The 25,516-nt window shown below is 39.0% G+C and overlaps 1 protein-coding gene across 1 annotated transcript in view; it reads left to right on the top strand.

Annotated features, from left to right (window-relative positions):
* The window catches only part of APPL2 (adaptor protein, phosphotyrosine interacting with PH domain and leucine zipper 2), a 33,234-nt gene extending 7,718 nt beyond the window's left edge, over positions 1-25,516 (top strand). The window contains exons 3-21 of the mRNA XM_083860511.1: positions 7,167-7,226; positions 7,735-7,806; positions 9,676-9,763; positions 11,733-11,774; positions 11,892-11,950; positions 12,915-13,061; positions 15,211-15,293; positions 17,807-17,965; positions 18,979-19,167; positions 19,486-19,528; positions 19,606-19,662; positions 19,774-19,862; positions 20,296-20,448; positions 20,571-20,623; positions 21,398-21,572; positions 22,210-22,246; positions 22,356-22,496; positions 23,177-23,224; positions 23,996-25,516. Of these exons, the coding sequence (XP_083716637.1) occupies positions 7,167-7,226; positions 7,735-7,806; positions 9,676-9,763; positions 11,733-11,774; positions 11,892-11,950; positions 12,915-13,061; positions 15,211-15,293; positions 17,807-17,965; positions 18,979-19,167; positions 19,486-19,528; positions 19,606-19,662; positions 19,774-19,862; positions 20,296-20,448; positions 20,571-20,623; positions 21,398-21,572; positions 22,210-22,246; positions 22,356-22,496; positions 23,177-23,224; positions 23,996-24,121 (1,821 nt within the window). The 3' untranslated portion in view covers positions 24,122-25,516. The remainder of the gene's footprint in view (positions 1-7,166; positions 7,227-7,734; positions 7,807-9,675; positions 9,764-11,732; positions 11,775-11,891; positions 11,951-12,914; positions 13,062-15,210; positions 15,294-17,806; positions 17,966-18,978; positions 19,168-19,485; positions 19,529-19,605; positions 19,663-19,773; positions 19,863-20,295; positions 20,449-20,570; positions 20,624-21,397; positions 21,573-22,209; positions 22,247-22,355; positions 22,497-23,176; positions 23,225-23,995) is intronic.

Genomic DNA, 25,516 nt, shown 5'->3' with positions numbered 1-25,516 from the left:
TTCTGCACATGGAGCTCTTTAGTGAAAAAGAGGCTGTTCCATGCAGTTGGAACAAGGCAGATGCAGTGTGTGATGCCCTGATTAAGGAGAAGTCACCGAAAGTGGCGCTTGAGGAGTGAGGTTGCCCTAATGTCCTGATGAAGGAGAATTGACAGAATCCGAAAGTAGCACTGGAAGAATGAGTTTTGGTTCATCTGGCAAACCAGTGTGATTAAATACAGTAAAGCATAATGAAGCATTTTTATATTCCTCAAATAAACCATACCCATGTGAGTACATATTATACTTCCTATTGTAGATCTCCCAGCTGTGCTGTAGTACCCTGAAATAGTTACCACAGTAGTGGTCTTATATAGAAAATCTTCCTTACAGAGGTTATTCCTGTGGTGCTTCCTTCTTGCATTCAAGTCCTTATGTTGCATGTGGCTTACTGCTGATTTCTGTGAATGTTCTGTTTGTCAGTCTGGATGTTTTCTTACCTGAGCAATAACAATGCAGCAGCAAGCAAGGACTGTTAGAAAATGTAATTTGCTTAATTTACAGTGCTGAGGTTCTTGTATTGGTTTGTGAGCAAAGTGTGGCCAGTTTACCTTCCTGGCCAGTGTCACAGTAGATTGTTTTCAGAGCTTTACTATCATTTCTCGTTCTCCATCATGCTCCCAAGAGCTGAGAATCTTCACTTGAAGGAAAATGCCTTTAGGAAACTTAGAGAACTCTTGTATCTCTACTGACTATTAGAAGGGCTAAACAGTTGAGCAGATGAGAGGGGAGAGTAAGATGTGGTATTTTGTCATTGTAAAGAGATTTCATCTCATGAGTCCTGACAAACATGTCTAGATACAGGGGCAGTGATGTCAGAAGAGGAGTAAAAGAAACATATATTGCCTTTATCAATATATCTGGAGAGGGAACAGCATGGGAATTGTGAAGCATGATCTCGTTCAGCATCTGTCTCTGTGAGCAGTTGTCATGTGATTCTAGAGGCACACAGGCAAAGCAGCAACAACCTCTGTGGCTCTTTGTGTCTGCCTTTTTACATCCAGACTCTTAGGGAAACTTTTGACAGTTATGGAGTAGTCTTGGTTTATAGGTACCACATTACATGGGCGTCAGGACAGCTCGAATCTGTCAAGCTATTTTAGGTAGTGATTCATAAGTGTTACTTCTGTCTGCAAATTCATGATTCCTCATGTCTGCATTGTTCAAGAGTGCTGCTTGTTTGATTTTCCTGTGTATGGCCTTCAGTAGGCTGTAAGTCAGTAACTGGGCATCAGGCTCTTCAGGCTATGCATGAACTATGATATTTATTATGTTGCATAGCTAACTCCAAGTGCTGAGAGTTCTTGTTTAATTAGCAAGTAAGCACTGATACACTTTTTCTTATAATTGTTTTCTTTTCATGTCTAAGGGAACAACGGTGTTGCCTTTTCAAATTATAAGACCTTTTTTCCTAAAACATTTTGATGGAACAAAAATTAAGTTAGCATTTTATAAACTTTTAGTTCAACATAGAGAAGTTTCGATGGAGTGTTAGAATGGGACAAACATTTGCAATAAATTGCAATTGTTTTCACTGACTTCTGTGAGATACTGTGTGTATTATTATTCCATACTTGTAAGTTTGCATCATACCTCTTACCTTCCTGAAGCATATTCACCATATGTTGCTGACAGAGATAAGCAGATTACCACATGAGAAATAACGTATTTACAAAGGCATGGGAATTCTGTTTAGCTCTGCCTATAAATTCAGTGTTGTCACTGTGCCTGGAAGCAGGTTAACATTGTGCTAAGGCAGACCTGGAGATCTGGGGTAGCATAAATGTATGGATACTCTGCTTATAGTAATTCTTTTGACAGAAGAAGTTCTTTCTGTACTGAGCTAACCATCCTATTGTAGCTGCTTTTGGTGTTTTTCAGCAGAGCTTTGACTGGTGGCTTCTATTCCATGGAGCTATTGGATGATCCTGTGCTGAACTGTTCCCATTTGCAAGGATGGAATGCTGTGCTGTGAATCAGCACCAGGGCAAGCCATATGTTAGCCTGATCTTGTAAAGTGCTGTGCAGCCTGAGCACCCTGGTGAGGCTTAGCTTCTGCAACCCTGGGTTCATGTTTCCAAGCCATTTAATATGCAAACCTAAGTCTGTAGGACTGTGCCATTTACTAGATTGCTGGATAATTCTGTTTTGTAGGAAGATAAACATACGTAAATGGGAGCTGCATAAAACTGTTGTATCAAGACCCAGTTCTTTCTGTTCTGTGCCTGATTTTGAAGGTAGATGTGTTGCTGAGTTCTGAAGGGGTGGACAGGCTGCAACTACCTCCTGGGTCCTCCACTTCAACCACATACTTGGATCTTTTTTCTCTTTGATGAGGCATTAAGTTTTCCCAGATGTAAGCCAAAATTTTTTATGTGTCATTCTTCACGTACAGAGTGCATGGATAAATGCCTTTACCAGTGTCTTGTTTGTTTATATGAAGCAGCCTTTGGCAGCTCTGGGTGGTATTTATTTGTAGTTTTAAAAATGCCAACTGTAGCAGAAGTAGGAAAGTTGTTTTGCAGAAAGCTTTGTTATATTGGGGTTGGAACTGGGCATGCTGGAATATCTGTGTCTTTAGAAGTTAATTTATAGCTCGCCTTAATCCTTTACGTGCCCTCAAATCTGTAGTCTGTTAGACAACTGTCTACAGAAATACCTTTGGATTTCAGCAGATTAGTCTTCAGAGTTTATTTTGGAGAAATACAGAGATCCTAAAAATGGATGGATTGCCTCACTGGGAAATTGTAAATGGCATGGAGGTTAGAGAAAAATCGGTCTCTCCTGATTATATGAACAACTTAGTGAATAAAAATGATAATGAGGAAGGTGGAATCAACCACATGTCTTTACTCTGTGCACTAGCTCAGAAAATAAGCTGGACTTTTTTTTTTTCTGACATATTTGAAGGCTGGGTCAGGTGTTGAAGTAACTTGAAAAGTAAACAATATTTTTTAAATTTGCTGTTTTTCATTTCTGATAGATTAATGCTAGATTCAAGACACCACTTCCATTACCTTATCCATCTGAACTAGACCTACAGAAATCTATTCCTAGGGCTATCAAGACAGGGTTAAAGAAAAGGGGGGAAAAAAGTCAGCACATCTGTAATCACTACTGATTTCATTATACTTATTTATATATTGGGGTTTTTTTCCTTCTTGTACACTTTTTTTACATTAATGCTGCAGAGATGACTTCCCTGTTAAGTAAAACTATCTAGTGCAAATGAATGTATTTGCAAGGCCCAGTACTGGTTAAGTTAGCCTTCATTTAGAAGACTTCAATTTCTTTTCAGGATTTTATTGAGCTTTTGCTTGATAGATCATCTCATTGATAGCTCTCCCACTCCAGAATTGATGAATTCTGAAATGTCAGGATAATGTAAAAGAGATGTGGAGTCAGGAATGTATTGTAGTTTTTCTTTTGCTGTGGTGTATTGAATTGCAGTCACTTCAGGACAAAGGAAATCAATGTTGCTGTATCCATGGGAAAATGCCTTGGAAATAGATTAAAACCTGTTAAAATTATTTGCCTGGATTTAGTGGATCTGTCAACTGAAGCAATGCAAATAACTTATAAGTCTTGCATCTGAATGGCAGCAGGACAAGGGGAGGGGAAAAGGCTGATTAAGAAGAAGTGGGAGGAGGATTAAACCAAACTTTCCCAGATTAGTGTGCTTAGTAATGCAGTATTACTACTAGGTTAGCAGAGCACTTTGCCTGCTTCCTGTTGCTTGTGCAGTGGACTGTGTTTCAACTTGCTAGGTTAACTTGATTTGTTTACAGTTTTGGGATGTGTGTCTGTTTTGTTTTGATTTTTTGTTTGGGTTTTTTTCCCAAATGATACAATGAATGATTTTGTACCTCTGATGGGAACTAGGTCTGGCAGGTGTTAAGAGGGAAGATGAAGGACCCAGGATTAATTTTTCCACGTGGGTAGGGATTGAGTAACAAGTTTGTGGTGTTCTGACACAAAGAACTGAGCCAATAAATGAGTAATGTGACCCACTGGCAGCAGTGTGTTGAGAGTAATACACGGAACTATTGTCCTCAGATAAGCCTAAAATCCCAAAGTAATTTTTGTGTCAGGCACACCTCTCAATTTGTTCTGTATCTGGAGTTGTAGGCTGTGAATGTCTACTTGGGGTCTGTAATTAACTGTTGTCACCTGATTGTGTACTTGGTAAGATGTTGTTAATTTACACCCCTTTGAGATATTTGGGTCTATGTATTGTCCCATTATCCTGTCATATTCTGGAGACCACTCCTAAGGAGTCCGTGATCCCTGGAAGATGTTTATTCCACACACCTCTTTACACTGCCCGTCTTCAAACTGCCCCACACAGATGAGTAGTGATGCCCTTTGAAAAATAAGTGAGGAAATTGAGGATTGAATCTGAAAACCAAACTGGTAGAAGCTTTGTGGATGGTGGACACAAAAGAACAGGATGTCTTTGACCAGGGTTTTTGGGGGTTGTGGATTTTGTTTGTTTGTTTTTATCTGCCCATTATTCTGAAGCTTCTCTTAGTGTTAGCAGATTTAAACCAGAGACATGTATTTTCCAGATTCAGAGCAGATCACAAAACTGCAAGACTTTGCAGGAATAAGTAAATTGAAACAAATGGGGGAAAGAGATGTGTTTCTTGATTTATTTCAAAAGATTTTTCTTACCCTGATCCAGCTGTACAACTTAACAGGTGGCATCAAGTCACTGTGTGAGGACTTAGAGCTGGATAAGAACTGCAAGAAGACTGTCCTTTAGGTTGTGTTTATGAAAAAGATGCTAGGTCTGAGAACCTCTGCTTTTTGTAATCTTAATTTTCTCCCACATACATACAAACAAACCCTTTTAATGTCTTCTGTACACTTGCAGGGAGTCCTGTCCTCCCTGTCATAAACTCATTGCTTGCTAGCTCCCACTTTGAAGGTGGCAAAGTCTCTCTGGTGTTCTTACTGCTTGGGGACAGATAATTAAGGCTCATTCTTACCCATGCCTGAGCCTTTAACAGGGTTTGTTTTTTTCATTGTAAGGCACAATATCGTTTTCCATCCTCTGCCTTGGAAAATGCTTAAATACCAAGTGTTCGTGTAAAGAAAAAAACGACATAATCCACATAACCAACCTGCAAATCGTACAGGAATCATTAGCATTATTGTAGTGTGAAAGTATGGTGCTTATTACTAATTGGGCTGAGACAGGAAATAAGACTAATCAGTCACTGTGAAGTGAGAATAGTCATGAGGTGTGCATGATCCAAGCATGGCCCCACATGATCTCAGCTCTGAACTCCTGTTGGTACCTCGGAAAGCCTCTGCTGCGCCATCTCTTCCTGCCTGTGAGTGTTATCACCATAGTGTTTTAAGATGGTCAAAATTGCCTCATTCAGCTTTTCCTGTCATGTGCTCACATGCGGTTGCTGGTACCTAGGCTGTGGCTGATTTGGTTTGGCTTTTTTTATTTCTCCCCTGAGCGCTTGGGCACACTTTAACACTGATTGAATGTTGGGCCCTGCTGCCCATATGAGCCCCTGTTCCTGGCATGCCGAGGTGGTGTGGAAGCACCAGGCTGCAATGCAGTATGTCACAGGTGGCTGCAGGCCAAAGCAAGGAGTGTTTCAGGGTCTCTGGCCCAGGTAGTTTGCTGTGCTGAGCTCTGCTTGCTCAGGATGACAAGGGACAACAAGAGAGCACACAAGCTGTGTCCTAGTTTTAGTGGTTTTATGTATCAATCCTAGTATAAAGGGTTCAGTTTTACAAACTCTCTCTATATATTTGGAGACAGGAATAGTTTGTTAAGGTTTAAAATTAAATTTAAAGTTACTAGTTTTCTTCATTTCTGAGTACGAGAAGGATCTGAAAGGGGTTAAGACAGAGGTCAGTTAGCCCCTTCCCTTTTTTCTTTTATTCTTGTAAGTTCTTTTTAACAAATCAGGGACAGAGCAGTTGATATTCTAGTGTTAGGAATACATTGATTAAAGATTGACATATCCAAGTGCTTATCTGGTTTTTCCAGCTGTCAAAGTAAAATTATACACTTTCCCTACAAATCTTATCTGGTATAAGCACATCTTAAGTGCATGTGTACTTTCAGGAGAAGAGAGATGTGCTTGTTTGTGCTCCTGTAGCCACTTAAAGTGTAATTACATTGGTACATTCCCTGAGCATGAATGCATTATGGAGGCACATCTACTGGTTTACTTTATTGATGTAGATTTTGGGGAAAGATGATTAACCAGTATGAAATATTCTTATGCTGGTATGGCAGCCTATGTGTTTGAGGTTGTTCTAGTTTTGTTATTTTCTTGTGCTGGGGGGAAACCCAACCCTAAAACCAAACCCCCAAATCTTAGCTCTATCCAAAGTAGTTAAGCTGTAGATCTGAAGTATGTGCCTCTTACTGCTTCTCTGTTGTCATGGTTTAAGACCAGCTGGAAATTCTGACAGCCCAATTTCTGTCCCTCTCACCCCTGTGGAATGGGGAGGAGAATCAAAGTAAAACTTGTGTTTTGAGATAAAAGAAGTTTAATAATTGAAAATAAAGTAAAATATAATAATAATGTTAAATAATCATAATGGTAATAAAAAGGGAAAAAAAAAGTTATGCATATTGCAATTGTTCACCCCCCACTAACTGATGCCAGAACTCCCTTCCTGAACCCAGACTGGCCTCCCTTTAGGGTACTTGTCCCTATTTATTTACTGGGCATGATGTTCTGTGGTGTGGAATACCCATTTGGTCCTTTTGGATCATCTGTCCCAGCTGTGCTCCCTCCCAGCTTCTTTTTACTGCCCTCTCACTGGCCAAGCACGAGTCAAGGAAAAAAAAAATCCTTTACTTAGGATAAACACAACTTAACAAAAATCCAAAACATCAGTGTGTTATCAGCACTGTTCTTACTCTGAATCCAAAACACAGCACTTTAACAGCTGCTGAGAAGAAATTAACTCTGTCCTAACTGAAAGCAGAACATCTGTGCAGATATTTTGGGACTAGCTGTTTGCACACAGCTGAATGTTTGTGTAAGTAGTTTCAGATTCAGTTAAGAAACTGGTAACAAAGTAGTGGTAACAGCAGCGCTAGGGATCTTTCGTTATTTCTATTAACATGTCATTTTTGTTTGTAGAATGAAATGTGTCTTGCAACACAACAGCTTTCAAAGCAGCTCCTTGCCTATGAAAAGCAGGTATGTTCAGCATATGACTTTGATTTCTTTTCTGCCTCAACACTTGTGAAGAAGTCTGTAAACAGTGTGTTTTCTGGAAGTGCTCAAGGCATTTGCTTTACTTGTTTTTTTGTGAAGGCAGTTGTGAATTTCCCCAGGATGTTTAAGGGAGTTGGTTATTTCTCAGAATCTTAAAAAAATAAAAGAACCAGCCAAGCAAATAAAAAACAAACAAACAAAAAAACAACAAAAAGGTACAAAATCTGAGTTAATAAATTTATGAAGATACAAATCAGTTTGTTCCAGTTCTATGACTTTAAAATGAGTATAATAAGAATTAGGTGTTGTCCAAAATCCATTCATTTAGCACAAGACGAGCTGGGCTCATAATAATAAGTTTCTGTTTTTACATTTATTTTTATAATTTGTTGCATTTTGTAGAAATATTCATTAGTTTTGTAGTAAAATATGTTGTATTTTATATTCATCTTTATTGATTTATGGACCAAATGTGTGTTTCTCTTTCCAGCATTTTGCCTTAGGTAAAGGAGATGAAGAAGTGATATCCACCCTCCATTATTTTTCAAAAGTTGTGGATGAGGTAATTGGAATTGCTAATATCTCTTTTTACAATACAGAATATTAGTGGTTTTTCTCTGAGTCTCTCCTTTTAACTCAGAGCCTTCCCACTGAAGGCTAGATTGTGCCTGGGTTTTAGAGTAGTTTAATTCTGGATAAAGAAGTTTGATATCACCCTTCCATAATGGTTAGAGCTGTTTCTGTGACTTCATCTGATATTCTGTCCTTCGAGTAAAGCTGAATTTCCTAAGGGAACTTAAAAAGAGACTAAACCAGGATGTGTCATCTAGGCTGGGGTAATCTTTTATTTAATTCCATATTAAAATGACGCTTATATTTCTAAGCTTTAAACACTGCAGTTTGAACCAGAACTTGCCAGGTATGGATGCAGGGCAGCTGTGAATTGGTAAAGTTGCAGTTTAGTTGCTGTGAGATCATGCAGAGTTCAGAGATGTCTCAGAAGGCTGCAGTACTGTGTGGTGAAGACAGTGAAGCTGTCTGCAGTGAATACCCCCCCTGCCCTGGAGGTTTCTGCTAAGTACTGGGAGTGTTTGTAAATGCTTTTGTCAGACCTGCCCATGTAACATTTCAATATAGCCTTGGTATCTAGGTCCTTCTTGCTTAGGTTTCATTTGTCACATCACTCTCTGCTGTGAGCAATGCCATGCCATCAGAAAAGTCTGTTTTTGTTGGTCTACTTCCAACTGTCATTAAAAAGGCAAAAGGCTGTACTGGGGTCTGCTGTTTGGGAGAGGAGAAAGGGGTTGTGGGACAAAAAGTAACTAAAAAATTTTAGAGCCCGTGCATAACTCTAAGTATGTAGTGAGAGGAATCCCAAAAGTTTACCTTTTTTTTTAGACTTTTCTTGCTGCATATGTTTACTTGGGGTACTAGAAAGGAGCATTTGTTATCACAAGTCTTGTAGTTGCTTATGTAGAATTCCAGGTAGATCAAAACAAGAACTTTCTCCTTCCCAGGTACAAGAGAATGGTGCCATTTTGGGGCAGAAAGCTGAAAGGCTCTGCTCAGTTCTGTCAGTCACATTTTCCCTCATGAGAACTTGTTCCATTCCTTGGCCTCCTTTTCTGTGTGTTAGCTTCCCCTTGTGCCTGTTTTAGTTGTGTGTTCTATTAGCATTGAATTGCATTGTCTTGTGGGAAATCCTGAGTTCATCTCTACCTGCATGAGGCTGCCTGGAAGTATCCAGGACACTGAGCAAACAGGCGGGATGTCACCTCAATGTGTGGCACTCTCCTGGTGCTCCAGCAGTGTGATTGATAGCTGTCCTACCTGCACCCAATCTCATATTCTTAGCACGCCAGTGTTGACATGAGAGCCTTGCCTGCCTTCTTGCCTGCCATCCTAAGTGGTGTCACACTGTGTCACACTTAAAACAGCTGTGTGCTGAACTTTAGAAGCATTTACAAAACCAGGAATGGGAAACTGCTATTGAAAGTAAAGTATTTGAATGGGACCTTTCATTGTGGTTGCCTCCTCTTTTGATTTTTTTTCTGGTTAATGCTTCATGGGAAGACACTGTAGTTGTGGTGGTGGGACTGTGTAACTCCATGGCATTGAGACTTAACAAAACAGGTTAATAAAGGATAATTACGGTTTAAATCCTGTTGGATTAAGCATTAGAATTAATGGTCAAGTGAATTGCCTTAATCCATTATGTGGGAACTGAAAAGTTATTTGATCCTTGGCAAATACCAGGCAGGAATGAAGCATTTAAGGAGACATCCCCATCTGTCTCAGATACCTTGAGAAGTGTATTTTAAGCACTGAAGTACATTATATCTGCTGGTCAGAAATGGCTGGTGTGTTTTGATGTTCTCTGTGGTTTGGGTTTTTTATTTACATTGTGTCTTAGAACAATTCTCTGTTTCAGCTCAATATTCTTCATTCTGAACTGGCAAAACAGCTTGCAGATACAATGGTTCTCCCAATAATACAGTTTCGAGAAAAGGATCTCACAGGTAAATTTTACTCTAAGTTTCAATTTTCCTTATATTTTCCTTCTTGTTTATTTCATCATAAACTGAGACATAATGCCATGTATTAATTTTTTCTTTGATGATTCACAGAAAAGTTTTTGCGTTTTTTTCTGCTACAGAATTTCATTGACAGGTGCATGCTTTTACTCAGACAAAACAAGTTCACCATGTAGCATTTTATGCACCATATGGTGCAAGTTTAAAAATAAAGCTTTGTTCTTTGTTGTGTAATTTCACTGAAGTCATTGATGTTGTAACAGTTGCCAGAAGGGAAATTTAGCAGTGGATTAGGCTTATAAACAATATTTATTCCACTTCAGAAGTTTGGGGCTGTTCAATAAGCACAAGCAAAAATGTTGTTTAAAATTCATAGAACAGTATATTCCCTCCTTTTTAAGAAACCAGACCTGTTAAAATCCTTGCCATGCAAGGGTACTTCCAAGTTACCTGATTCTAGGTCCTCTCCCCTCCCCTTCCCCCTCCTCTTTTCCCTTTCCTTTTCTCTCTCCTCTCCTTCCCTCATTTCACTTGTCACAGTCCCACTTACCTCCCTCTTGTAGACATCATTTTGATGTGAGATAAAATGACTACAGCAAAATAATGACTGGTTTAAGTTGCTTATAATATCTGATTGGAAATTGTGAAGACATCCAGGTGTCTATGTTAATGAATACATTGTTTATCAGGTACTGTCAAATATAAAGCAGAATTTGGATGGTAAGATGTTGATGCTATAAACACTTCCTCACCTCTTTCATGCGGCCACAGAGATAGTAATTCTTTTTTCATATTTATGGATTCTTCCCTCATGTTCATTATAAAAGAGATGAAAAAGCATATGAAGCCTGCAACCAAAGCTTCAGCTGCTGCATGACAAAGAATGGAAGTTTCTTCAACTTCCCTGGATGTAATTTTTTTTAATTATTCTATCCATCACTTTTTCTGATTCAGTCTGTAGAACAGCATTCTTAGTAGAGACCTGGCCACATCAGAATTCCATAGAGGGATTAAACAAGGAAGCAAGGAAGGATAACTGTGTTACTGTTTTTAATTTCAATCCTGTTACATCCATACACTGAATATTGTAGATACCTCTAAAGAGATACAAGTTAGTTAGAAGTGGAAAAATCTTCTGTCTTTCTGCATCTGAGTCATAATGAAGCATTCTGGAGAAAAAAAAGCTGGAGTGAAACTGATTAATGAGTAGGGTGTTAAAAATAATCAGAGACCGTGATGACATCCTACAGTTTCCCCTTGATATTTTCACAGTTGCATAATGTCCGTTCTTGTAAATGTGCTTTCTTTGTAACTTTTTGAGAGAGCTTTGCCAGTTACAGCATATGTTGGTGTGGACACTAAGAGTAGTCTGTGCCTGATACTTGTGAAGTTAAGTTGCCCGTTTAGTCTGTCTTCTCCCTACCTGTATCAGAATCTCATGGCTAGTGTTTGTAATGGCCAGCAGTCAGGTGCGTTAGATACGGATTTCTTTTCACAGAGCAGCTTAGCAAAAAATGTTCTACACTGAGGAAAATTCACGTACAGGAAAAAGACTTTAGTTCATACGTCCCTGGGTCTTAAATTTCTTGGTATCACATAAGCACTGTCAGGTTTTTCAGAACTGCTGATCTTGTATGATAGTGGTGGGCCTTCTGTCAGGGTAAACATACTGAAATGGTGCTTCTTTGGAGAAATGACACTGGCAGATTAGGTGTCTTTATCAGAGTGACAACTTGCTCAATAAAATAAACACACTCCATCCTTAATTAGCTATCTGCCTATTCATTTCTCTACCAGCTGATCTGCTTTAGCATTTTCAAGACATGCACAATGTATACTTCTCTGCTGTGGAAGGGCTGGAGTGACTTGGGCAGTAAATACACCATAAATGGCCTCAGTTGAACAAAATCTTAACAGCTGGTTTTACTTTGAATATTTGATTTCTCTTTTCCAGAAGTAAGCACACTGAAGGATCTCTTTGGCCTTGCTAGCAATGGTATGTGTCCCTGTTTTGTTTCTATTCATATGCAGCTGTTAGAGCAAAGAAGACATGTTTAACGTGTGCACATATGCATCACATTTCTAAAAAACAAATAATATTCCTTGTCTGCAGAACATGACGTGTCCATGGCAAAGTATAGCAGGTTACCGAAAAGGAAAGAAAATGAAAAGGTAACAAATGTGGGAGGGAAAATAGAATGCTTTCATCAGCCATTCTCTCTGCATCATTGTTCACTGTGGACTTTGGAGAGTTCATTGCTTAAATTCACAGTAGCTCAAGAATATTTGTGATTTCATTTCCAAGCAAACACAAAGCTTTTAAACATCAACTCAGCCGGTTACACCTGCTTTCTCTAAGTTAGGCAAGTGATCAAATGTTGTGCTCTACTAGAGCCCTTCAGATCCACGGGAGCTTTTCAGATAGAGGCTCTCCAAGTGACTACAAATAGCTTTGTATAGGCCTACTGTTGTACAGCTGAGGTGGTGATGCAGTATCACTGAGGATAATTCATTGTGAACTGCCATGAAGCCTTGTGTCTGCTGTACCTAAAGCATTCCATTTCTTCGCATGTACCTTCCTGTTAAATTACTCTGTATGGACTGTCATTCCACTTAATGCACGTAACTCTCACGGTGGGATTGCTCTACATTCCTCCTTCTTTGCCCACTGGACTTCTATTCTAAAATACATCCCTTCGTCAAAAAGTGTATGGCTGGCTGTGTCCTGGGAGCAAATCCATTCTACAGGATGGTCCCTGAAAGGAAATGCCTTACAGAACACAATGTGATATAGCATACTGTGAATTATTCACCTCTGAATTCTGCACTTGCAGACCTGTGTTGTGATCTCAGCTGCAAATAAATTTCTTGCACAGAGATCTGATCCAGATTTTTAGTGGTGGTAGTTACGTAGTTTATAGTCACAGGGGCTCCCCAAATGCTTAAGTATCGTGACAGAGAAGGGCTTGAAGTATTTGCTTTGGGTTTTCAGTTTGCTTTCTTTGTTTCTCATCCTTCATTTTAACCTGGAGAAGTTCTGTAATGAGAGTGATTTAAATATAACTTGAAGATGATCAGTAATTATATCCACATACACAGTAACACTCTGTCAACTCCTTTATAATTTTTTGTTCAGCTTAAGGCAGAAGTGGCAAAAGAAGTGGCAAATGCAAGAAGAAAGCAGCACCTTTCATCCTTGCAATATTACTGTGCCCTGAATGCTCTGCAGTACAAGAAGAGAGTGGCAATGATGGAACCTATGCTAGGATATACACGAGGACAGGTATTCACAGTAAAGTGTCTGTATCACTTAGACATGTTCCAGGGAAAAGTAAAACATTTTAGTTCTGGATTTATTTTGAGAATCGACAAATTACAATGAGGGTGAGGGGGAAACAATTTGCATTCAGCTTGCCTAGATTCTAACAACAGATTTTGTTTGTTGCAGATAGTGGAATGTTTGTATATTTAGGGAAGACACTAATGAAAAGAGAATCCAATACACTTCTATGCAAAATCAGCCTAGGGTCAGTTTTTTCACAGCTGAGCTATCAGTGCAGTAGCATTTACTTCCTCTGTTTAATCAGTCTGCACAAACTCTCCTAATGTAGCAGTTCCCTTCCTGGCACATAATGTTCAGCATACTGATGAGGAGTGTGCACTATGAGGAACAGAGCATGCTCTGGAGAGCTGGAAGGACAGAACAGTAGAGAGGATTGAGCATAAGGCTGGATAATCCTTTTTCTAATTTTTATTTTAACAGCAGTTTGATAGAGTATTTCTCAAGTCTGATAGTCTGACTCTCCAGGATATCAGGAGGATCAACAAACCCAGTATTATCACAGCACTTGATTCTCACTATTACCCATTTTAAGGATCTTTGATTTTGATGAAAGAAAGTGTTTGGAAAATGAGAATTGGGCTATGAAAAGAGGAAAAATTGATGTGGTGCTCTGTTTGAGATTGTAGTGTGATTCATCATCATCTACATCATCCTGTCTTTTGCAGCCCATATACCTCATTTAAAATAGGTAGTAAATGAGGATTCAGTCACTTTCACCACCACAGGAGTTCGCACTGATTCTCTGCTGTAATTATCCTAAGTGTAAGAAGTGCATTGGTTTCCTTTACTGGAAGCCAAACTGAACTTTCTTTCCCTGTTCATCTGGCAAAACTGCGTTTTGCCAGTGCTTTATACAGGAAAGTCTCAGGTTATCATGGGAATGACTGAATAACCAGAAGCCAGTTGATGTTGATGCTTAAATATTGTGAACTGCCTTTCAGCACAAATATCTATTTTCTTAATTAATTACTCAAACATATGTTTCCAGTTTCACATTTCCAACAAATGAGTAGGTCATATGGAACTCTCAGAAGAAGCAGTGGCTAATAGAGGGTTTGTGTGACTGAAAACTGGCAGCAACATTTATCATCAGTGGAATTTCGAACTGTTTCCTCCTGAAGCAGGCTTCAGAAATAGAATAGGTGAATCATTCTTTAGGAAGGCATTCTTTCTCTCCTTTGTAAAGGGAGGCTGTGGTCTATAACGTGGTTGCAGAAATCTGAATCTTGGGAGTCCTAGGTCCCAAGGTTAGAGAAAGGAAATGAAATCACAGGTAGAAGTGGATGAAATAGCTAATAAATTGCTTAACATCCAAGAATTTGCTTTTACATCTCTTCCTAGAGTAGATCACTGATTTTTGTGTTTACCCTAATTAATTGCACACACATGCTAGCTGTATCCATGTTTCATTCAGTTTCCAGTAGGTTCTAATGATGACTGTGTCCTGCAGCAGGTAATACAAGGTCAAGTCTACACCAAGTGTTTTGCTTCTATTGTGTGCCAGCTAAGAGAACTAATCTTCTGTCACAAAATGTGCACTTTGGCCCTAGTAGCTTTTTTTTAGCTCCTTCAGTAGAACAAAACCCATGGTGAAACTGTAGTTGATACAACCAGTTGCCCTGGAGACTTCTGCAAGCACAGCTACACTTTCCTGACTGACTTTGCTACAGCACTTTGAAAACTTTCATGGTGAAGTTGGTAGTTCAGGTTGGACTGCTAAATCTAATTAATTATTTGTGTCCCATTCCCTTTGACAGGGTGGCGCTGCACACAGCATTTCCTTACACCACGAGCCCCAGCCTTGCCCTGTGCTAGTGTGGGGAAAGCTACCTGTTCCCTTATTTGAGTCTTTTAGGAAGTTCTTTGGAAACATCCCCGTCAGCAGCCAGCAGTTTATCTGTGGTGAAAGGGTGGAGAGTTGCAAAAGTGGGAAGTAGCAAGAAAAGCAGCGCAGCTGCTTCGCCCATGTGTTTGATCGCCCACCAAAAGTACCAGTCATAATGGGAGCACTGTTAACACTCCCACAATCTGCTGTTTATCTGCCAAAGCCAAGAGAACCTTCAGTGCCCTTTTTCTTGGTATTTTTCAGATCAACTTCTTTAAGAAAGGAGCAGAGATGTTTTCCAAAAGAATGGACAGCTTTTTGTCATCTGTTTCAGACATGGTTCAGAGGTAATCTGCTGCTTTTGTTTGCTTTTGTATTCCATTGGAGTTGGATCCAGCAGTAGCTCTCTAACCTTCAGCACATACCAGAGAGTGCCTCTTTTTCTTTCTAATTAGATTCCTTCCATGCTTATATTGCATTGTTGGGCATATTTTGTTGAAGCAACAGGTAGAAAGAAAATGTTTGTACATGGAAAAGAAAATGCTGTCTGTGTACACTGAAAAGAGTATTTTTACAGTGTAGTCAGAAACTATATACTGTAAAGTGTTCATGTGCTCTCTTCCATCCCTGTATCTCTTCATAAACAGAAAAGCATGGAATTTGGGCTAGAAATGGGTTAACAGGATTAATATAATAGACTTAAGGTGCTTTCTGAATTACAGATATTTATATTTACTGGGTCTTCTGTAATAATATAGCAACAATAACCCATTAACCTCTCAAATAAGGATTTAGGGCCTAAAGTGTTTGGTGGTATAGTTACACAAGGCAAACAAAACTACTCACCCTAGGGAACATATTCATTGCATTCAGTGTAGGCTGTATTACTCCATTGAGTTCAACCTGCTTTGGCTAAGTCCTGCTTTTGTGCTCCTAATTTTGTGATTTTTTTCTTACATGTCCCCTCCACATCTTCTACTTGTAGTGAAGAGTTTCTTTATAATTAAGTCCCTGTAAATGTAAACTTTACACTTGAAATGTAATCATAATTATTCATAGAATCATAAAATGTTAAGGGGTTGGAATGGACCATAAAGATAATATAGTCCCAAGTGAGTCCTTGACTTTAATGCTTCATTCCTTTCATATCAAGCTGTGACCAAATCATTAGTTATTCTCACGCTGGCGACACTTTAAATAATGCATACTTGTTAATTTCAGAACCATGCTACAAACAAGTGTTCTGTACAGTAGATTATTTCACTAAATGATTCTTTACTTTCTGTACTTGTATACTTACTTATATATCTTTGCACGCTCACTTGTGAAATAAATCCCTCTACACAGTCTATACAGCAGTTGTAGAGACTGGAGGACAGATTTTAAATTCCATTGAAATAGTGTCTATTGTTTAGTAAGTCTGAGGCATCTTACTTGTCTCTTACAGGCACTGGGAGGATCCTGCCATTGGATCCTCACCACAGAATAAGCCCTTGTTTTCCACAGTCAGATGGATTTGAGTTCTGGACAGTGTACAGTAGTAAATGGAAACAAAAATAGGCTGCTCTGTTATTTTGCTGAGTCTGGTTTTTTTGTGTTTAAAGTCTGTCACACAGTAAAGCTTGAAAGTACAACTCAAATGTAACTAGTGAAGGTGTGTGGTGTCCTTGGAAAAACGAAAAGAGAAGTCTGTTAAATTCTGAATGGCACTGTGCAGCACAGAATTACTGACAGAGGACAGGGTTTTGTGACTTCAGTTTGCACAGCCACTGGAGACTATGCTGCCCACTCCTCTCCTTCCTTAGTGCTGCAGATCACAAGGCCTCAGTGACTCATATCTGCTTCTAGTCAAGCTAAAAGCTTTCCACTTGTCAGATTTTTTGTTCTTTTGGAGCAACAAGCTGATGTGACCCATTGTGCAGCTACAGAATTTCAGTGGTATTTAAAAACATTTTCATTTTTGCAGTGAATATTGCTAATGGTGTAAAAACACAGGAGATATCTACACTAACACATTCTCAGTAACCACTGGGCTTCATTGCCACAAGTGCGTATAACTTGAGAATGGTCAGACCTTTTCCTTCTGCCTTGGAGATGGGAGAAGCACATCTTAGGAAGAGAAATATAGTCTCAGAAACCATGAAGGTGCCAGCAAGGTTTTGTCAAAAGCATTTTGTGGTGTAACAAAAATGACAAATCAAAAGATTCATTGAAACAACACTGAGGTAAAAACAGACAGCATAGTTCCATTGTATGTAAAAATGGAATTTAAATAATTCTTTTTCTGACATTCAGTGATGGAGTGGAAAGGCATTAGCTTGCAAAGTATGGTCAATTTAATTCAGATCTGATGTTTTCTGAATCACACAAAGCAGAATACAGTATTATAAACAAAAAATTAAAGCTAATTAAAATCCATGACCAGTTAATAGGTGGTGTCAAGACAGGAATTCCTGTGTGTTACAGACTCGGAGGGATTAGACAAAGTTCTTTGAAATCCAAGAGATCCTCTAGTATAGCCCACTTTGAACTACGCCTCTATACTAGGGCAATATCTGTATGTGTTCAGTGAAAATTCATAGAAGCGCTAGTTTTAGAAACTGTCCCTCAAAAAATAAACTTAACTTTTCTTTCTCAACACGTCTCAACGTTTCTCATGTGCTCATTTCAGTATTACAAAACAGTATTTCCAGTCTTTTTAGTCTGTTCAAAAAATAAATTTCATCTTTGCACTACCCTCCAAGGTAAACTCAGATGGTATTTTTGTTCATTTTGGCTTACAGATGTTACCTGTATCCTGGTATAAATGGCTAATGATTGCTTTGGGTTTCTTTTTGTGGTGGTGGGTTTTTTTTTCCAGCATACAGGGAGAGCTGGATGCTGAAGCTGAAAAAATGAGAATATCCCAGCAGGATTTAATTGCAGTTAATGAATCTGTTTACACCCCGGATTCTGATGTAACTTCACCTGCCATCAATAGAAATCTCATCCAGAAGGCTGGCTACCTTAATCTTAGAAAGTAAGAAGATTGTTGTTATCTGCTGGCTTGCTTAGTGGGTACATTTTTGGGGGGAAGGGTCTAAAGACTTCTCAGGTATTAATGTTTGAGGGTCCTAAATCAGTTTGGTAGCTCTACATTTTATCCTCCAAGTACGTCTGTCATCTTTGGAAATGTGCTTTTGAAGCTTTAACCAAACTAGAGGCATTTGAGATTATTTATCTGAAAACAGAATTTTGCTTCTGATTGAATTTACCTACAGGAATAATTTCCTGCATTCAACTGGCTAAAAATTAGAAGCTGATGAGGCTGGGTTCAGTTTGTTCCTAGATCTTAAAGAAGACACAGTGTTTACAAAAACAGCTATATTTTCTGGTTAATACAGGTTTCCATAAATTACCTCTTTTACATAAATAAAAGCTTTATGGACAATGCAAGTTTGTAACTTTGAATGTGTATCATATGTAGAATTACCTCTGCAGGTTTAAATTTAAAATTTTTCATAAACTTCCACAGGAGTTAGGTATATTGGTGGCATATAATAACCTTATTTATGTGATTGATTAAATATCAGTTTATAATTTTGTCTAGTCATTTTTTTGTTTGTGAGTGTACATCTGTTAATTTCTCATAGTATTCCAAAAGCTGAATTACACTATAATAGGATTCTATAGCTAAGCAAGAGATGGACTCTGAGATACTACTGCAATAGATACTTTTTTATATTATGAATCTTTGTGCTGAAATTGCTCATAGTATTTCATGTCACTTACTCGATACTCTTTTATTCCTTAACTAGAAGATAGGATTTTTAACTTGGATGTTTAGAATTAATTTAATTTTTCAGCTTTCATTAAGGATTAGTTTCTGCTACAAACAGGTGCTGCTTTTTCATCTGAACAGAGACACATGATTTAAAAAAATGCCAGGGTGAACATAGTTCTGATTAGCATCATAATATGTTTGCAGTTTCATACCTGTTTGGAGTTACTTCTAAACAATAATAAGTCTTTATCATTGCACCTTCTCATCAGTAAAACAGGTCTGGTGACTACAACTTGGGAAAGACTCTATTTCTTCACTCAAGGTGGCAACTTGATGTGTCAGCCAAGGGGAGCAGTAGCTGGAGGATTGATTCAGGACCTGGACAACTGCTCTGTTATGGCTGTGGACTGTGAAGACAGAAGATACTGCTTTCAGATCACTACTCCTACAGGCAAAGTGTATGAGACAGGTTTTGTCTGAGGACAGCCAGTCACACCCACCCCTTCAGTTGCTCTTTCCTGTAAAACTTGCTTGGTATAGTAGTAAGCTTTTCTGGATTTCCAGAAGGGTGTTTCCAAATTAAAAGCATATTCCTTCCAATCCTCCCCCACAAGTGCCTGAATGGCACATGTGGTATCTTTGAGCTACAGCTTATTCATGATTCTTGTTCCTTTGGTGGTTAATGGATGTAAAGCTTGGTGATATTACTGTAAGCATTGGAGTTAAACAGTCCTGGTGTCCACTGTTAGCACTTACACACTGTGTTTATATTTTAGGGGTATAACCCTTCAAGCAGAAAGCAAGAAAGAATATGAGGAGGTAAAAACATTTTCTTAATCTTATTATTCTTGCATACAAGTGAGCTTGAAGACTTCAATTTCATTCTTCCCTTCCAGTGGATATGTGCCATCAACAACATCTCCAGACAGATCTATCTCTCTGACGATCCAGAGGTGGGAGCTTGTTTCCATCTTTCAGTCCATTCCTTCAACTTGCTCTCCTATTGTTCTTCACATGGTATGGTAAACTACATGTCTAAGAGCTATTCTGTCTTGTTTTCATAGGCAGCTGCAATCAAATTAAATCAGACAGCTCTGCAAGCAGTGACCCCCATTATCAGCTTGGGAAAAAAACACGAAGTTCAGAATCCCAGGTAATGTTCTCCCTTGCATGGAGCAGGGAGCGTGTGCAGTTGTGTTGATCCTGGGGCTGAGGGGTGTTAAGATGATGTTGGGATTGTCCTTGAGAAGTGTAGGCACAAGTCCAGGCGTCTGCTGGTAATGCAGCTGTGAATATGGACAGGGCAGGGAGACAGATGGCCACCTATTGCTGAAAGTCAGCCTGCACTCAGAGTTGATCTGCATTCAGGTTTAATATACCATGTTTACTTTTGTTCTAAATAATATTCAGTTTAAAAAAAGATTTTATTAGAGTCCTCAGTAACAGGTAAATAAATACCTTACATGTCTGCATGTAAGGGGTTCAGTCCTGCTTTGGATTTTTGAATAATCCTGTCTCCCTTCCAGGACAAAGGGACGGTGTCACTGATAAATAGAAACATAATTTTTTTTACATTTGCACTTTAGCCAGACTGTAAAGAATATGGAAAATGACAAAATAATTCCCAGTGAATTGGCTGGCTTTCAAGATTCTACACAACTCATTGCTCCTGGAACACCAATTCAATTTGATATTGTACTGCCTGCCATGGAATTTCTGGACCAAAACAGAGGTGGCAGGTATGACCAGAGACAGTGATCCATCACTGTAACAGTGTGAATTAACAGTGAGATGAAGTATTGCAGCACTTGTTTGTAGTGATAACCAGAATCTGTAAATTAAAGTTTCAGTTCTTTCACAGGCGTGCAAATCCATTTGGGGAATCTGAAGACAGCATCAAAGATGAGGAGGAAGGTCAGTGCTTCTTTCTTCCAGATAAAATTAGTCTTGATTTTAGCTACCCCATGTCTCTTAAGAAAAGCAGCTGACACCATGGAGCAGAAGTAACATCCATAGCAAAGTGACCTTCCTGTACCAGCACATGTAGGGCTGGGTCCTGGCTGTTCTCCTCTTCCCCTGTGCCTGGAGCCCACACCCCTGTCAGAAAACTGCTCTCAGAACCAAAGCAGTACCAGGTGCTCTGAACATTCACCCTGCTTTCCCTTGCTCAACACTGGCCATAAAGGAAACCTGGTCAAGTGATGGCTTTGCTGCATAATGTCTGCTTAGTTGACATTAAATCTTATGTGACAGTCAAGAAGCAAAGAAGGATTTGGTGAAAACCTCAGTGGGCCCAGCTGCATGGAAGGTCAGAAGGAAGTGAAGAATGTACAAAGCTTTATGGAAGCCAAGGCTTGTGCACGGTCCCAGATTTATGTTTATGTGCATCCGCTAGCAAAATAGGCAATGGAATTTTACTAGCTAATCAAAGGAAGCATAAAGGACCAGTCACACTTTTAAAGCTTCCAGGCAACTACAGTAACTTTTCCCCACCTCCTCCCTGTTCACACAGTTTGAAACTGGGTCAGGGCACTGTGTGACTCATGGCAGAAAGCCACCAGTCATAACGGTCACCAACCACAGGCTTACTTTTGAATTTCCAAAGTGAATAAAATAATTCCATTGATACTTTGAGCTACTGAAAATTGAAGTAGCACAGTGAAGGAAGTCATGGCTTTTCTCTTGCAGATTTGCTGCTGCAGCAGATGTTCGTGGTTCGGTTTTTAGGGTCCATGGCTGTTCAGTCCGACAAGACGAGCAAGGTGATTTATGAAGCCATGAGACAAGTGTTGGCTGCTCGGGCCATCCACAACATCTTCCGCATGACTGAATCCCACCTCATGGTCACCAGCAAGAACTTGAGGTACTGCAAAAGCCTTAACTTGCCAATATTCTGTTCTCTTCATACCATTTGTGACTAATTATGTATTGCTGGTTTTATTTTTCTAAAACACACACCCTTTGAAGAAGCAAGATCCCAAGAGTCACTTTATCTAGAAAGAAGTGTCTCTTTTCTTATTCTGTGGTAACTAGAAATGATCCTCCAGACTAAGTTGTAAGAATGTCCTGTCAAAATCTAAGGGATGTAGTGGGACTGTAAGACCCAGCAAAGATACAAAAAAAAAGATGCAAAACAATGGATTGGAAGATTCTCTTTCCTAACAATGTCCTTTGACAGTAGTGTCACTGTAGAATATGCTGATATCAGACATTCCCTTCAGCTGGAGTCTGTTTATGTCCCTCTGCATTTTGCATTAGCCCAGGCACTCAGGATCCTTTCCAAGTGACTCAGAAAAGTGCTCTGACCTGTACCTGTTAGCAGCTGAGAGTCAAGGCCTAGATTTGAGGCTTGCCAATTTCAGCTAAAGCACCTGATTCTTTGCATATGCTTCCTCATCTGTAAAACTGCTTGAGTTATTGCCTTTCTATTACAAAGCCCCTTGAAATTACCAGGAATCACTCTAAAATAATTTACTTTTTTTCCCTACATGTAATTGCAGGTTAATAGATCCTCAAACCCAAGTTACACGAGCAAGTGTAAGTAACTTTTTGTATCACAGCAGTGACTACTCAGTCACATGAACTTGAGCCAACCTGCTAACTTGAGCTGGTTAAAACTATTTATTTATTTATTTTACTTTTCCAGTTTGACCTCACCACTGTGACACAATTTGCTGCCCATCAGGAGAACAGGAGACTGATTGGCTTTGTGATCCACCTCAGTGACACTCTGGGAGAAGAATCCATGAGTGCATATGTTTTTGAGAGCAACACAGAAGGGGAAAAGGTTTGTGTAACATTTAATAAAATTCTTTATTTAGAAAACTGGTCTGTGGCTTCTTGGCTTACACACTTGGGAAAGAGTGCTATAGAAATAAGAGCTCAATTTCTGGCCAAGAAAACCTGTGTTAACATGCAAGTCTTTTTAGACATAAGCTAGTAAATGACCAAATGAATAGATAATGCAGCAGCATGTATAAGGAGAAAAGGATGGGATGGTAATCCTAGCATTAAGAGATGGGAAAATGCTGTCCAGCAGCAGCAGTAACAAAAGGAATGTCAGCTGTGTTGAGACATGTACAGCTGTTAAGCTTTCACAGACAAGGCAGCCATATGTGCTAACACCACTGGCTGTTTGCTGCCTTCTGTAACAGAAATAGGGAGTGGGATGGAGAACTTTTGTCCTTATGAACACTTACATGCACCCCCCCCAAGTGTGGGAATAGTCTGGTGACTAAAACTAACCAAGCTGAGTACTAAGATTTACCAGCCTCTGTGAGCTTTGAAGCTGAACCCAAGTTAGCTTTCTTTATCAGTAGGTAGCATAGGAAATTGTATTTCACCTCTGCTTTTAGGCCTGGTTTTAAGACTAAGTCTGCACTGACAGTTGTGTGACTTACCCTTAATTAAGGAACAAAAAACCAAACCAGAACTGAACGGAACTTAACACTTACTTCTTCTTTGTAGATCTGTTATGCCATTAGCTTGGGAAAAGAAATGATTGAAGCACAGAAGGTAAGTTTGTTTCATTCCCCCCATTTGTATGATACATCATGTTCTGCTTTTCTGCTGCACTGTCTGGGTACCTCTGGTGTGCATAAGAAAAAAGAACTGCTACTCCTCCTAAGGACAGTTTTGCAGACATTATTTAACACAGCAAAAATAAACTCTGTTTGATTTCTCAGTAATGTGATTTCAGATAAAATGTGTCACCCCAATCCAAATTCAAAATTATACAAATCCAATTGTTCATGTCTGAAAGCAAGCTGTGAGTAAAGTTTTCAAAAAACCAAACTAACTCTTTGGGATGATGTGTAAATCACACACACTGCTGTTTCACTTTCAGAAACTTGCATTCTTTCCTCACCTAGGGATGAAAATCAGTGTTTTTCCACTTAAAATGAATGGCAGTTACCCTGTCCCTTTTAGATACATTTTATCTATCTAGATGTGACATTATTATTTGCTGTATATTTTTACTGCTAAGATTTCAGAACAAGTTGGGGAATGAGCTTTTAGTCACAACCACTAATCGCATATAATAAATCCTTTAGACTTACTTTTCTCCTTGCTTTTCAGTAATTAAAGCAAAATAAAGGCTCAAAATTTTTTTTCCTTAAATAGCCAAGGGTTGTCTTTACTTAACAAAAAGGTATTTATGTTTCAAATCTTTATTCTAAAGCTTGTTAAAAAAAAGGAAGTTGCAAAAGCTTGGCAAGAAGTACTGGGAAATGTGTGTTCCTCAAAGGCTGCTGCAGCTTGCTGACCTCTCTTCTTTTTCTTCAGGATCCAGAAGCATTAGCTCAGCTAATGAAGTCTGTGCCATTGACAAATGATGGGAAGTTCATGCTTCTGAATGACATGTCAGAAGAGGATGGAACCATGCATGGAGGGGAGGAATCAGAAGCATAAAGCTGCTCCTGTCACTTCCTGCAGCCTGTGTGGGAGTAGCAAAAGCAGAGTCGTGTTGCAAGAATCTCTGGTTTTCAGTCACCTGCACACACCTGAGGCCAGCTGCCCTTTCCTGCTGGAGAGCAGTTGTGTCTTGGGGAGTCCCTCTGGATTTACAGTGGAAGCACAGCAGGACTGTGCCTTCGAAGCATTTTGCATTTGTAATGTGTGGGGTAGAGCTGTGTCTGGGGAGCTGACAATCCTGAGCAATGTTTCTGCAGAGCCCAGTGCTGCTGGTGGGCAGGAGAGCACAGCTGTCAGGCATCACGGGTTAATGGCATTTCTTACATTTACAGGGCCAGCAGCCTTTCATTCCACTAAAATTCGTGTGAGCTTCCAGCTCCTCTGACAAATATCAGGCCTCAAATTTCCTACCATAGTCAATTTTCATAGTTTGCATGATTATGTGCATCTGAATGAAGGTTAAAAATGCACTATCTACTTTATTTCAGATGAAGTTATTTTTAGTCTAGTTTATTTGTAACAAGATTTACCTTTTGTGTTAGCCTATTTACAAAACAATTTGTTAAACACTAAATTTTTCCTATTAATATAATCTATTTTTATATTGCATCTAGAATAAGCTTACAAAACAAATCTAAGTGCCTACTCTTACCTTCTAGGGGACTGCACTCTCACATTCTGTAATTAAATGATGGACAAAATGTACCCCCTTGATTTATTATTCTAAATACCCCTGACATGCAAACCTCAGAAGTAGGCAATGAATGGGGCATATTAGATGTGTGCAGTTTTTGTATGGTTAGGTTTCTTGCAAGAGAGGGTAACAGTAGGACAAATAAGTACTTTTATAGTAAGAATTCTTTGTATTTTTAACATTGTGGTGACATACAAGAGCTGAGTCTACCAGCTTTGGTTTTAAGAAGCTGAGCAATAAAATGTTAGATTACAAGTCTACAATGTATTGACAAGTCTCATAGTACCATCCTGAGATTAGACACTAGAGAGATCTGGCTGATAAGTTTACTTTTTTTTCAGTCCTGAAAATATCAGCAACATTACTTTGCAAGAACAAACAAAATAGACAAAATAAAGAGCTGTTACTGGGGGGAGGGGTGTAATCTGTAGTATAATTTATATTAATCAAGATAAGGTACCTAGAAAAAATTGCTGAAATTACTCAAACCTAACTTAAATCTTCTGTCACCAAGAAATTATATGTAGAATCTGTGCAACAGTATCTGAAAGATCCCAGACTGGAAGTGTTTGGTATGGAATAAATCTAATTTAACTAGTTATTGAATGTTTAAAAATACCATGGAAGAAAACTGTTCGTAACTGACACAAAAACTTCTTCATAAATAAAAGCTGAAGCTCTCTTATTAAAAAAACTAA

Source organism: Zosterops lateralis (assembly GCF_965231275.1).
Source record: "Zosterops lateralis genome assembly, chromosome: 4".
Lineage (NCBI taxonomy): Eukaryota > Metazoa > Chordata > Aves > Passeriformes > Zosteropidae > Zosterops > Zosterops lateralis.
The sequence above is the reverse complement of the archived record's forward strand: the minus strand, read 5'-3'. Positions and strand labels throughout refer to the sequence as shown.